This window comes from Oreochromis niloticus, linkage group LG22 (assembly GCF_001858045.2).
Source record: "Oreochromis niloticus isolate F11D_XX linkage group LG22, O_niloticus_UMD_NMBU, whole genome shotgun sequence".
Lineage (NCBI taxonomy): Eukaryota > Metazoa > Chordata > Actinopteri > Cichliformes > Cichlidae > Oreochromis > Oreochromis niloticus.
The window spans coordinates 12882251-12896206 of record NC_031985.2 but is presented as its reverse complement, the minus strand read 5'-3'; the positions used below and the strand labels follow the sequence as shown (position 1 = coordinate 12896206).

The following is a 13956-nucleotide window of genomic DNA, read 5'->3' as shown; positions in this document are numbered from 1 at the left end:
AGTTTCTAATAATTTACAGAATTAAAATTGTGTAGCTGTACAGATGTTAAGTGTAAGGCTACGTATTCGGGAAGGGTGAGGTGGAACTATGAAAGAGGGCAGCGTGTACGGGGTCAGGGCTGGGTGATGTTCTCTGAGACGTGCCATCCAGTCACGTTACAAATCCTGGAAACCTTCGTAGTTGCATAGCTGTGTGGGCAATGAGTCTTGCTTTCATTATTCTTTCACTAACTTCATTTTTATTTATTTGTATTTTATCTTTTTCACATACTGTATATGTAAATATTTCTTTAATTTATCTCACAGTATAAAGCCCTCACTGTGTGCCTAGTTTTAGTCTTTGTTCTGCTGCTGTAGCACAATAATTGTGGGATCAATAAAGTATCTGTCGATCCATCTAAAAGCCATAGACTGTATATAAAAGACAGAAACCATTAGTGTACAAGATCAGGTACAAAGGTCCAGAAAATGGTACAAAAATAACTGGAAGAAAAGCCCTAAAACATTAATAGGTCATAATGGTGTTATATTCATTCAGTTAGGTTTAAATTCCTTAACAAAGTTTCAGAGAGTTCCCTTGTTGGTTTCTGGGATCAGATGGGCAGATATCTGGAGGAAAGGGCGAAGAGTTTGGAGAGCTTGGTTAAAAAGCCCCTATAAGCTGTAACACACCGATCAGCACAAATAGTAGTAGGCAGCTACTAATTAGGGCTAAGTAAAGACTGGGCTTTCACTCAACAGAAGACTTCTTAACCTCTGAAAATCCATCAGGGGTTAAAGTTTGGGTTCAGTTAACGTCCAACCTTTTTTATCGACTTTTCACTTGGTTTATGTCAATTTGTTTCTATTTCACATGTAACTTTAAAAGTCTAAGGTTGGGTTATTTGTCCAAAATTTCCATTAAAATAGTCTCAGAAGCCACGAGCAGAACAACAGCAGTAAATAGGTGCAGTTCAGTGACTCATATCAGTGGAGGTGAGGTCAATAGCTGCTTGTGTTGGCGCACCTGTCAGTCAAAGCGGCCACTCCCCTTAACTTTAAGCCTTTAACAAAATCCAAATGGATGACTAAATAAAGACAAAAGAAAGACCACACAGTTGTTATAAAGGTGTAAACCAACCAAAGAGACACAAAACAATTTGTGTACCAGTCTCGTCTTTATTTCATCAGTACAAGTAAAGATTTAAACATGGTGGTCTATGGAGGATTTCTAGCCAGCCTCAAATGGAAATTAGAGGAGAGGCAACCTGGTTTTCCTGTGTTTCTCCTACAAAATAAAATCTTTCAAAAGTTGTTTTCTGCTGCATCTGATTCTGTTCAGGTTGTTTAAACCAAAAGAAAAATTACTAACACCGAGCCAGATTGCAGTAAGCCTGTATCATAAGATATGGAAACACTAAGATTGTGACGTGGAGTAACAACAGTGACAAGAAACTGTCCAGCGGGGCAACCAGAGGAGGACTTTAACCTTCAGCGTGGCTATAAAGCCCGCGAGCGGTCGTCTGCACAGCACAAACCATCAGACAGTGAAGAAGAGTCAAGCTGCATCTGTAAGGTAAAAGATCTTATTTCAAACTATATATTCTTAAATCAACAGCTAAATCCGGCTTTAAACTAAGCATCTGTTCTCTTCATCCAACAGCATCAACTTCAATCATGAAGGCGTTCATCGTTCTCGCTCTTTTCTCCGGTGAGTAAATCTTCCCTTCAAATTAAAAGCTGGACACATTTTAAATCACTGCTGGTCAAATTAACCGTCTGCTTTCATCCACAGTTTGTAACGCCAACATCCTGTGGCCGGAGCCTCCCAAATCCAACCTGGAAGTGGTGAAAGATGCCTTTTGGGATTATGTTGCAAAGGCAACACAAACTGCTGAGGAGTCCCTGAAGCAGATCAGAGAGTCCCAGCTGGGACAGGAAGTGAAGTAAGAGTCAGCATGAGGAGTCTGAAGAAGTACAAAATATGTACACATATGTATGTTTTCAGTTTAATAACTTCCTGTTTCTCTGTATCAGCACCAAGATCTCTGAGAGCGCTGACACCGTGAATCAATACGTCGCTACGCTGCACACTCAGGTGGCTCCTTTGACCCAGAACTTCATGACTCAGTTCTCCCAGGAGGCCGAGCAGCTGAGGGCTCGCCTGGAGAAAGACCTGGCTGCTATGGGCACCAACGCAGAGGAGATGGTGGCAAAGATCCAGACCAAGGTGGATGAGCTGAAGAGTGGAGCTGAAGCCTACGCTCAGGCCATGGACCCAGAGCCCATGAAGGCCGTCCTGCAGCAGAAGAGCCAGGAGCTGAAGGAGCAGCTGGAGCAGAGCATGAGCCAGCTGCAGGCCCAGATGGTTCCCTACACCGAGAACATGAAACAGAAGATGGAGCAGAGCCTGGAAGAGTTTCAGAGGAACATGATGCCCCTGACCCAGAGCTTTGAGGCCCAGGTGGCTCAGAAAACCCAGGAGATCCAGCAGAGGTTGGCTCCCTATGGAGACGAGCTGAGGGAACGGCTGGACTCCAGCGCTCAGGACCTGCAGACTCAGCTGAACGCCCTGTGGAAAACCTTCACCAAGATCGCCCAGTAAATGGACTCTGTCTCAGTCTTAAGCCTTAAGCGCTTTCTCTGTATCACAAACCAAATATTTATTTCAACTTCACTCCTGTTTATTTTATGAAATAAAAATCCAGAATTTCTGCATTTTCAGCGTCTTAATTATCATTATACTTGTGTCAGTTTTTCAACGAGCGTGTTTAATTTCTGAAAAGCTTTACTCGTAAATAGAAGCTGAACATTGATCTTACCAGTCAGAGGGTGGGAATGAGGGGGGTCAAACTCACTTTAGTTTTATGATCTTGTTTGTTTCCACATTCATCTTACACAGGACAACCAACCTTTAAATTTAGAGTACTGTGAATAGTAAAAATACTTCTCTGGAATTTTCACACTTTGCAAAGGACCCTTTGGCGGGACATAAGTTTGACAGCCTCCATCTAAAACTGCTACCACTTCAGATTAGTAGTAGCAGTAAATAGGTGCCCCAAGGTCAATAACTATTCATCATAAGTGAATACCAAGCTTCAGTGGCACTCATATATGTACTGGTATACATGTTAAGCTTTAAATGTCACTGGAGGAGTGCTCTTCCTCATGATGTTTGATGTTCTATAATCCTGAGGGCCACATCATAAAATACCCACTATTTTCATACCCATTCAACCATTCTGCATCTCTCATGTCCCGAATGGAAGCATCTATATCTATTATTTATACTTCCACTCGTTCTATTTACTTTGTCATTAGTTTACTACCTGTCTCCAACTTCTTTTATTAAGTACATCTAAAAATATTGCTGTTGTGACAAACAGCCTCTGGGACGTACTTCTGGTTTATGGATGCAACATGCGGGAGAAAATATCTTAACAGAGAAATGTCCTTTGGCTGTTCCCTCACAACAACCTGATAAGACAAAGGAGCAAAGTCTCCATCTCAGGACAAACTACTGATAAACATTTCAAATGACGCATAGAAAGATTGAAGCAAATGAAACAGAGTTATTCAAGCAGCTCAGTCTGTTGTACTCCGAGCACAAAATCATATATGTGAAAGATTTCATTCGAAAGTTCTGTTTTACTTTCTGTTTGTTAGCAAGTGATTAACTCTAATGATCAGTTTTTCCAAAAAGATGTAACAGAACATTTAAATGTCTGCCTGCTGTCATAGCCAAAGATCACAGATGAAGCACACCGCACTGGAAACCAATTAAATGACTCCATAATGCCGCCTCTTGATTGATTTGTGGGTTTTGTCTTCTTTTTTAGGGCATTGTGAGGCAGACTAAGAGGGGATCATTCTGATCTATTTTCCACCGTAGTATATATTTACTTTCAGTTTCTAATAGTTTATGATATAAAGTTAAAGTTAAGCTGTCGTTGGATCCTAATGATGCAGACCAGGAGCCGTGATGCCAAAAACTACAGTAAATCTAAGGCAAAGAGTTTGTGTGGGTCAATGAGGGGCATGTTACCAGAGCTGAGCCTGAACTTTTGACATTAAACCTGCATGTTATAGATTTGCCATTTGAATACGACAAATAAGCTGTAATTTATTACATTTCCTCAACTTACTATAAACATGAATGGAAGCTGAATTTTCTTTCTGAACTTCTGTGATATGTTCATTGCACTTGTGTATTCCTCTTTTTCTATTGGAACTATTAATGCACAGCCACAAACAGTTTCAGCTGTACAGTATAAATCGATTGATCAGCACATCTCTGAGCCACATGTTTCTTGTGATGCATTTGTGGACATCTGGAAATTAGAATCAAACAAAATGTGGGATACTGACTCAGTTACAAACCCAAACTTCTTAATTGCCCCTTGGGGATAAATAAAGTCTTTCTGATTCTGATTCAGTACTGATTGGCAAGCTTAGTTACACTGACAAAAGAAAAAAACACTTGGTGTGGTAGATTCTGTTTATACGTGGCACGGTGATCAGCACTGCTGCCTCACAACAAGAAAGTCCTGGGTTTGAATCCAGCGTGGGATGTCTGTGTGGAGTTTCCATGTTCTCCCTGAGTCTGTGGGTTCCTCCCACAGTTCAAAATCATGCATTTTTGGTTAATTGGTGATTCTACTGCCTTAATCTACTCATTTAGCTTCACTCAAACAAAACTAATCTAATAAGATAGCCGTGAAGTAACCAGTTACGTGCTCTGAGGGGTGAAACTGAAGTTCTTTTTGTCATCACAGACGATGAGAATGTCTTTAGTTCCTCCTCACACACCTGTGATCAGGTGTTACCTGCTTCTCGCCCTATAACACCCAGGCTCCAGGTCTCCTCCCCTGAAGCAGATTGATAACAGATGCTGATTATCTGCTAAAACTGGGTCATTCTTGATGGTTGCCAGGCAGATGTAATTCAAACTCTGTGAAATAAATAATATATTGTTGAGAAGAGCGAATGATGCTTTCCTAATATGCTGTAGGAGTATAAAGGCTAAAAAATGGTCATGTTAGTGCCGTTGCTAGGTGGATGTCAGGCAGCATATCACAGATAATTTAAGAAGTGGGTATGAGATGTTACTGTTGTGAAATAAAAAAATGATACAATACTTTAATAAAGTGTTGTAGCTGGCTAAAGCCAAAAAACATTTATCCCATTGGTAGTGTGTTGCTAGGCAACATGGCAACAACATAATATCTGATATAGATAAGAACCTTCAGGGGCTGCAGATGTGTGCAAAGCTTGATCGCTCAAAGAAACAAACACACAGACAGAATGCGTGGAGGAAAGGGGTAAAAAGGTGGTGTAGCTCCACATAAAGCCACACAGCATCTACAAATAAAGGCTCCTTAAAAAAATAAAATAAAAGTTGACGTTGACAGAAACGAGTACGACGTGCAGTTTTTGTAAGAAATTGTATTGATCAGCTTTGAAGAGGTATATACAGCTCATATATACTGTTCAGTATGTATGTAACATAAAAAAGGCAACAAAACAAGTGATGCATTGTGAACATGACATACAGTACAGTACACTCCTTCCTAACAGCTGGTAACTTGTCTGTAACCAACATCTGATACCTATTTCACTCACTGCACACCACGACAGACTTAACGGTAAAAAAAATAAAAATAAAAGAAGAGAAATTTTTAAATCAGGAGCAAAATAAAAACAAACATGACAGGCACTGAACTCAAACACAGAGCTCTGTAAATCTGTCTTCTAATGTTACGTCCGCCTGCTGTCCATGTGTCTATTTATGACGAGGGTCTGCTTGTTCCTGATAGGTCACATTATTCATTACACTACTGATCATTGAGGGGATTCATCTTTAAGGATTAGAGTCAAATGTTGATTTATTTTAGCTGCTTATATTCACCACACATGGTGAAAAATGATTCGAGGAAACCAGCACTATGATTAATAGTCAAATCTACCAAAGAGGTCACCGGCAGTTTTTGTGGAAAAGTCTCTACGTCAGTGGTGGGCGTGTGCCGTCTGCGAGCCGGCTCTACGTCGGCCTAACCGATGGTGACGCCAAAGCCGCACTGGAACTTGTTTTTGCGATGGTTGAGGAAGCCGGAGAGGGCCAGAGAGAGGGGCAGCGGGAGCAACTTCTTTTCCAACGTTGCCCCAACTATCCAGTTACTGTCAATTGAACCTGAAAGAGGCAGAACGGCAGATTTAGAGTAAGAAAAACTCTCAAACTGAGAAAGCCTTTGTGTATATGTACACCTCTGGATTTTTGTAACCTGGTGTGTTTCACAGCTGGGTATGATCGGGTCAGTTTTTATCTCTATTTCAATGATTTTGGAACATTACACTGGTATGAAACTTTTTGAGAAAAAAAAAATACACCCAGCAATGTCTTTGCTTCCAGTTTCGGCACAATTTAAGCGGTCACATAACATAGCATCATTGTGTGCAAGTTTACCATACCACAAACTCATCTGCCTTTGGTCGGATGACATAAAAACTATCGAGGACTTATTTTGTTACTGCAGCAGTTACATTTCCATTCGGTAAACCTACCAGACTCCATTGACAAAAACACTAATTTTATCTCACAGAACATAAACCATGAGGGTTTGTCGGGTTACTCTGATGCTAGTTTGACTCCAAATTCATCTTCTTTCATATGTTCCTTTCAGGAGGTGGATCATCAGCTCAGCCTATCCCAGCATCCTCTTGTGCCACACTACATCCGTGAATCTTCTCTTTTCCAGCAGCGCCATATTCAGCATCCTTTGTCCAATATATTCACTATCCCAGAACTCCACCTTCACTGAAACAAAACTAACGCAAGGAAGCAGTGGTGTCCTAACCAGCTGTGTGTGGGGGGTGTCAGCACAGTCTGGAGGCTTTGATGAGAGTTCCTCGTCAGTTCGTCATCACCAAGAGCAGCGAGACAGCAGCTCGAGAGCCAAAGCACATCAAATACATCCTACAGTAGTAGTGTTAGCAGCATTCTTCCCTTCACACTCACCCTGGAAGAAGTGAACAATCTAAGGATGGGACGACGGGGCAGATTTAAGCTCGAATGCTATAAATAACCATTAAATGTAGAATAATTTGGAAATTCTGAGACACAGTTTTGCTGCTAGGGGGCAAATTTCTGATGCAAGCAACTTCAGATCTTCACAGCTCATATTTGAGACCACAAAGTTTATAAAAACGCTATAAAACCTCATTTTCATGACCCGGGACCTTTTATAACTTTGATTTTGTTCTATAATCTGTCACAAAAATTTGGCTGCAAATAAAATGCAGCGATGGATGAAGATGAAAATGCTCCCCTGAAATTATTTTACCAAAGTGCACATCTTTACCTTTAAATTGTAAATTTGCTTTAGGGACATCTAGCTGGTAGCCAAACGACACACTGGTGTCTTGCATGCGGGCACTCGCCTCAAACTCCACACCGACCTGTAACTGTAGAAGAGACAGATCATCATGAAGGCCGACTATAAAAATACTGAGTCCTTTCTTACAAAAGGGATACATGAGGATGTGGTTACCTGATCGTTGGCTTTATGGTAGTAAGATGCATGAGCTCCTGCTGAGCCGAGTGTTAAGGTGGCGATGTAGTTGTTGCCTACAGAGAAGTAAATCTATCAGTTAGGACACGTGTCTGATGTTATAGTTCAAGCTTTGTATTAATCTTTAAACGGTGTCTCACCTGTGTATCTGCCAACTAAAGACATTACTGAGCCCTCCTCTCCAGGCCTGCGGTGGTAAACCAGCTCCCCTCCCAGAGCCAGAGCCGGCGTTATGGACTGGAGGTAGTGTGCGACGACGATACCTGACAGGTGCATGACAGCAACATGACAACAGGTGTTCAGGTGCAGATCTCAAGTTTGGTTTTGTCCAACTACACTGCTGCTTTTCACCAATTTAAAAGAATAGACAACAGTAACAGTGAACTGCACAGCATCTGTGACTGATGACCTACCAGAGCCAACAAGGACGTCTGGGTTTCCGAGTGTGACAGTTGCAGTAAAATCTTCTCCCCTGAACTCAGCGTCGCCCTGCCAGTTCACAAATTTCTGTTGCTGTGTCTGAGGATACAACATATTTAACAGTTAGAATCATGCAAGAACAATAACACACAAACTAGAAACATCTCAGAAGACATTTTCGAGAAAGACACTCTGCACATCTGGTGTTTAATAATCAAAGATAACTGGAAATGCGATTGGCTAGAAAAGAATCCCCGGTTCGATCCCAGAGGCTCGTGTCGGGGAGTCCGGTGTAAAAATCTGTCAAACATGCAGAGGTACCTGCTGTGGTGACCCCTGGTGAATAAGGGATCGGCTGAAAGTGGTTTAAGTGGAAATGTGGCTGGCACACAAAGTGCTCTGAGAGGAATTAAGTCAAAACTGCACGTTGTATCTCAACATGAGATATGTTTAGTGAAAGAGGACAAAAATGCCCACATTTAAATGTATAAATTGTAAATGTAAAGGGCAGAAAATGCCAACATGACACATTCTTTAACTCTTTACCCCCTGAAAGCCAACTAGGAGTAATCCATGAGGCTGTTTGTTGAACTGAGAGGTTTCTGTAATATTTCAGGCCTGCTTATAGAACAAATTAAATGGGTCTGCATCAGAAGTTACAGAGAGTGGTCTCTGCCTAAACAGCTACCCTCAGAAAAACCTTAAAACTATTCTTATGGTCATCAAACACATTTTAATTGATATATATATACTTAAGTGTCAAAACTGGGCATTTAGGGTACTGGGGAGGTCTTCAAATGTTGCCTTTATATAGGAAAAGAGTTAAACAAGCATTTTACAGACATCAGCCGACTGTAGTCTGAAGTTAGTGGGAAAACCCCCCAAAAATCAATCATTTGTAAAGTGTAAACTGTGATTTTGTAAAGACTTTAAACTATATTAAAACACTGACTCAGTCTGATAAAGTCCAAAGCCTTTAACTTGTTTAAACTGTTGAATGACCTTTCTATTAAAAAGCATGGCGGTACACTAGACACCCAAAGTTGGCTAGACTTTTTTTTACTCCCTTTTATTTCTATGGAGTAAAACATGTTTATTTTTAAAGAAATTACTAAAAACTGCGCAATGAATTGTTAACAAGAGTCACTGTGGAGTCCCACTCTACCCACACATTTTGATGGTTGTATTAAAGGGAAAAAGTCCAGAGAGCAGTAAGTTTTCACCTGGAAGGCCACTTTGGATCGTATCCTGTTGGTGATCTGGTGGATGATCTGGGCGTTAAGGCTGCCGCTGTTGTCCATGTCTCCCACCATGACTGGAAAAGACTGAACAAAAGGAGAGTGTTTGTATAACAGTTTAAAACACAGCTTAAAGATGAGATTCACGTTGACGTTACGGCTGCGTACCTCTGCTGGACCCGTCTGCTTTGATCCAACATACGTAGCACCGAACCTGTAGAGGGAATCTCCAGTGGTGCTCAGCAGCACAGTATGAATCACCTGCAAGCACGCAGATTAAAAATGCACTTTATACACATTTATTTCAGTTCGCTGAAAACAGTCCAGAGACTATAAAACTAAAATGACACAGTAAAATCTGAGGTTTAAATATGTTGCTGGACTTCATGAATCAACATAAAGGAGAATCGCTGCAGTCGTGCAATGACTGTAAAAACCCGCGTCAATGCCAAAGTTTGACATAACCTTATTTTGCTTCCAGTATTTATTCCCCCTCTCATTCTACAGACAGAAGGAAATCTTAAATGTATATAATCAAACTATCTTTCAGCTGTTCATCACACCATCCTTGGAACATTTAGGCATAAAGCTTTATAATAGTCAAGCTAATAAAAAGGTTAAATGAGCTTAACTGACCTGGAAGTGATTGCTAAGACCTTTATTAACAACTAGCTTCACGCCTTCCATCTGCAAAGGAAAAACCTCTGAGGAGAAAAAACACACACAGGTTAGACAAACTGAGGTCAAACAGACATTCCTCCCCAATAACCATCTTTTAAAAAAAATCTGCCCCTGTTACCTTTGCATTTCCGATGACACTCGTCAAACGCTCCTGGATTGGGCAAAGCATTTTCTGACTCCTGCTGCTGAGCAGAGGCTTCCCCAGTCTGGGGTATAACTGCGGAAACCGGAGGCATCCCAAAGCCCGGTGGCACCGTCAAGCCAGGGGCAGGAGTGCCGCCCGAGGCTGGTGGTGGTGGGTTGGGGGAGCTGGCAGCCAAAACACTGCCCATTCTGACAGAAACACAGAGACAGAGAGGGAAGGACTGAGTGAGTAACTGATTTATAACGCAATAACAGACTGCCGGTACAAGCTGAGGAAACATTAAAGGAAACTTGTTATGGTTTTCTTTATTTTCTCTCATATCCTGTATATATACTGTTACACTCACCTAAGTCATGGTTCCAGCAGTTTTTCTACTCTTTGCTCTGTATGATGTCAATAATAGCCAATATCCCCAATATCCCCAGGCAAAAAACTCTGTCTGTGACCCACTTACTGTTTTAACATTCTGTTTGTGGGGGTCAGCCAATCAGAACAATGTTGGCTTACAGGAAAAGAAGCTTAAGCAGCAAGTCACAGATGGGGGAGGAACTGAGACTATATCAACGCCCCGAATTAAAGGCATAAGGATTATTTTGAACTAGAACATTGTAAAGCCTCTGTAGTAAACATGTGGAGCTTGATATGAGCAGAATAGGTTCCTTTTAAACGATCAGCACTGTTAGTATAATATAAACATGTCAATATTGACACAGGCAAACCTAGAGACTAGTCATATTTTATCCACATCAATTACAATATTATCATCAAACTTTGAGCATCAAAACTGAACCCAGCATAGTAACAGAGCCCCACCACAAAGAGTCTGATGCTATTGTTTAGCAACTGTCAGAAAAACACTTCAGTATGAATACAAGGGATTCATAAGCTTGGAGTCTTATGATTGAGACTAACCAGACAATCATCCTGAGCTGGTTCTAGTTTCCCAGGACGGCAAAAAGTTAATGAGCTGAGTTATTGGTCCACTCCACACTTAAAATAATCCTGAGTGACTTGAGCAGGGTATGTTGTTGAACAAGACTGGAGGGTTAAAGTCAGAGTTTTCATGTCATGATGCTGACTCTCTTAACCTGGTAAGATCACTGTGGTGACTTCAGCTGAGGACATGAGCTGGTCCACAGGAGATTATGTTCAGATTTGGGTTTAAAACTGAGAGGAACCATCACCGATTCTCCTCCCAACAACTTACTCTAAATGTGATATAAATCAGATAATGTCTGACCAGACATTTCCACTCACCCCAAAACAAATCTGTGATACAAACCATTACAAAATAGGCCGCACAAGCACTGAAATTATGTAGAAAATAGCAGTTTTTGAATGAATTCAGAAAATAAATGATTTTCTGCAGCACCAGGAATGCCTTTAGCTTTATCTTATATGCATCACCTATTCTCTGATAACATCTGACTGAAGTAGCTTGCATTCAAGTGATCCATTTGTGCAGAGGAGTCAAATGACACGGCCTTTTATGTGAGTACACAGAGCTTGGAGCAGAAAGCATGGGCTGGGAAAGATGATAACCACTACCTGTTATCTTTGACTGGGGTTTCTGGTTTTGTTGAACCAGCAAACACAAAATCAGTCTGGCTATATCAGACCTGTGTCGAAGCCCACCACTTTGTTTTCACACTAAAAACCCAAGCCAGCATAGTTTCCAAAATGAACCTACAGAGCTGTGAATTTTTTCCCCTGCCCTTTGTTTATTCTCTTTTTTCCCTAATTATTAAGGAATAACGTTATCCAAACATACCTGGCTCTACAAAAAAACAAACAAAAAAACCCTGCCCTCTATACCTAATATAGCTGTGCCACCATTGGCAGCAAAAACTGCAATCAAGCAACAAAGCAGCCCTGGACCATCACACTACCACCACCATGTTTGACTGTTGATATGTTGTTTGTTTTTTCTTTAAATAAAACACTGTGTTAGTTTTGGTTTTGGTAAACATCTTGGATGCCATTTTTGTCCAGTGTCTTTCTTATTGTGTTTTTTCACCATGAACTCTGACCATGAGTGAGGGTTAGAGTGAGGGCTGTTCTTTAGATGTTGTTTTTGGCTCTTTTGTAACTTTTTTTGGAGTAATTTTGGTAAACTGAGCAGTGATGGTTCATCACTGTTCCAAGTTTTCTCTATTTCTGGATAATAAACTTAGCTCTCACTGTGGTTCACTGAAGTCCCAAAGGCTTAGAAATTGCTTTGTAACCCTTCCCAGACTGATAGATGTCACCAACTTAGTTTCTCATCTGCTCTTGATTTTCTGTAGATCGTTGCATGATTGCAGATCTATTAACCTACCTACCTACTGCACTTTGTCAGAGGTTCTATTTAAGTGATCTGATAATTCATCAGCTCTTGCATTAATCAGGCTTGGGTGTGGCTACTGAAAATCAATTCAACTTTCCAAAAAATGTGATTATTTATAGTTTGGCTTAACAATAACGGGTAATTACTCTTTCACATCACTGTACCTTTAGAGTGGTATAGGGTGCTGCTGCTATGTCCCACCACCTGTCAAGCGCCACTAGGAGGATCCTGATCCTCTCTGATGTTGACATTAAGTCATAAACTTATAATTATGTAAATTAATATAAGCATATCACGGTGACAGATCAAACTGATCCTTTCGGAGTTTGTGAAGCGTTTGCTTGAGCTAATTAAGCATTGAAACAGCGATGTCTCAGGTTGCTGCTGAATGAACATGTGCAGAATCGGTGTAGTGTCCCTTTAACCTTCCACACAGCTCACACTCATTCATTTGCAGTAAGAGGTAAAAGAGGGCGGTTAAATTCAACATAACAATGATGCGATATGAATGAAAATGTCCACAAACCAGCAATTATTATATACTCTCATAATTTTTTGTAGCCAACACCCTGAATGGGAACTGCCTCATGTATAAGAAAGCATGAATACGTTAGCCGTGCTAGCTCCTTTAGCACCTGATTAGCTTGCTGGCTAGCTTTACAAACCGCAACTGACAGTCTGGAGATAAAACGCTGCTGTTTATGGAGGAAACCTGCGGCCGATCTGTGAGACAAAAGTTGCCGAACAAAACCGCCGACATGTTTCCACTGAAGCATCACGTTATATAAAATACAGAGCTTTCAAATGCTACTCACGTTGTGATTTCCAGAGGACGATACAGCCGGAAGTTGAAACCAATGGCACCAACGAAGAAGACGTGGGCGCCCCGCCTTTTTCGTCAAAGCAAAATGATGATTGGATGAAGGAGCATCTATCCGCGGACATGATTGACGAAGTCACCTATCGGTCATATGAGGCGTCCTTGACGAATCTGAGGCCGGGCTTCGAGTTGATGTAATGCTCATTCTCAAGTACTATTGGCTAAAAAAGGAACGGTCAGCCGTAAGGAGGCGGGGCGCTGACGCCGATTACGAGACACCAGCCGGGCGGTTCGTTGGAGTTTTAAGGGCGGTTGTAGTAAAAGGTGAAGAAGAAATACTTTCAAGGTCAAAAGGCAGCCTGAGGATCTCCAAGCAAACAAAAAGCTTTATTTTCAAACAACAGGCCTCTGTCCCATTATGGCTACACAACGAGCAGCACCTTTATATTTTGTAGCTGGAGGCCCCAAACAGTAGATGAACAGGTAGCAAGGTGGAGAAAGATGTACACATACAAACCCAGAGTACACAGAGAAAAATGTACTATCATCTTCCACTAGTGAAGAGCAATACTGCAAACTTTGGTATCCCGCCCATACCAAGTAAATACAGGGCTGATAACGCGAGGGGGACTGATACCAGTTTAACCTATAAAGGTAGCTTGAGTGACCACTAAATCACGATTCATACCTTCCGCAATAATTACTTAAGCTAAATAAATAAAAATAGATGTGACAGTCAACACAATAAGGTTCAGACATTTTTCTTAATGCATGTTTGA

General features: G+C 41.2%; 2 protein-coding genes across 2 annotated transcripts; one reads left to right on the top strand and one right to left on the bottom strand.

The window, feature by feature from the left end:
- The first annotated feature begins 1470 nt into the window (after positions 1-1470).
- apoa4a (apolipoprotein A-I) lies at positions 1471-2697 on the top strand. Its single transcript, XM_003447251.5, has 4 exons — positions 1471-1555; positions 1643-1690; positions 1775-1925; positions 2017-2697. Exons 2-4 carry the CDS (start codon positions 1657-1659, stop codon positions 2582-2584), a joined length of 753 nt encoding a protein of 250 aa, XP_003447299.1. The 5' UTR covers positions 1471-1555; positions 1643-1656; the 3' UTR covers positions 2585-2697.
- Positions 2698-5406: 2709 nt separating this feature from the next.
- On the bottom strand, positions 5407-13329 carry tomm40l (translocase of outer mitochondrial membrane 40 homolog, like). The gene is made up of 10 exons (XM_003447194.5): positions 13173-13329; positions 10005-10219; positions 9842-9909; positions 9374-9466; positions 9191-9292; positions 7961-8066; positions 7688-7810; positions 7527-7603; positions 7338-7440; positions 5407-6169 (listed from the first exon to the last, which is right to left on the bottom strand). The coding sequence occupies exons 2-10, from the start codon at positions 10216-10218 to the stop codon at positions 6030-6032; spliced, it is 1026 nt and encodes a 341-aa protein (XP_003447242.1). The 5' UTR covers position 10219; positions 13173-13329; the 3' UTR covers positions 5407-6029.
- Between the last annotated feature and the right edge of the window lie 627 nt (positions 13330-13956).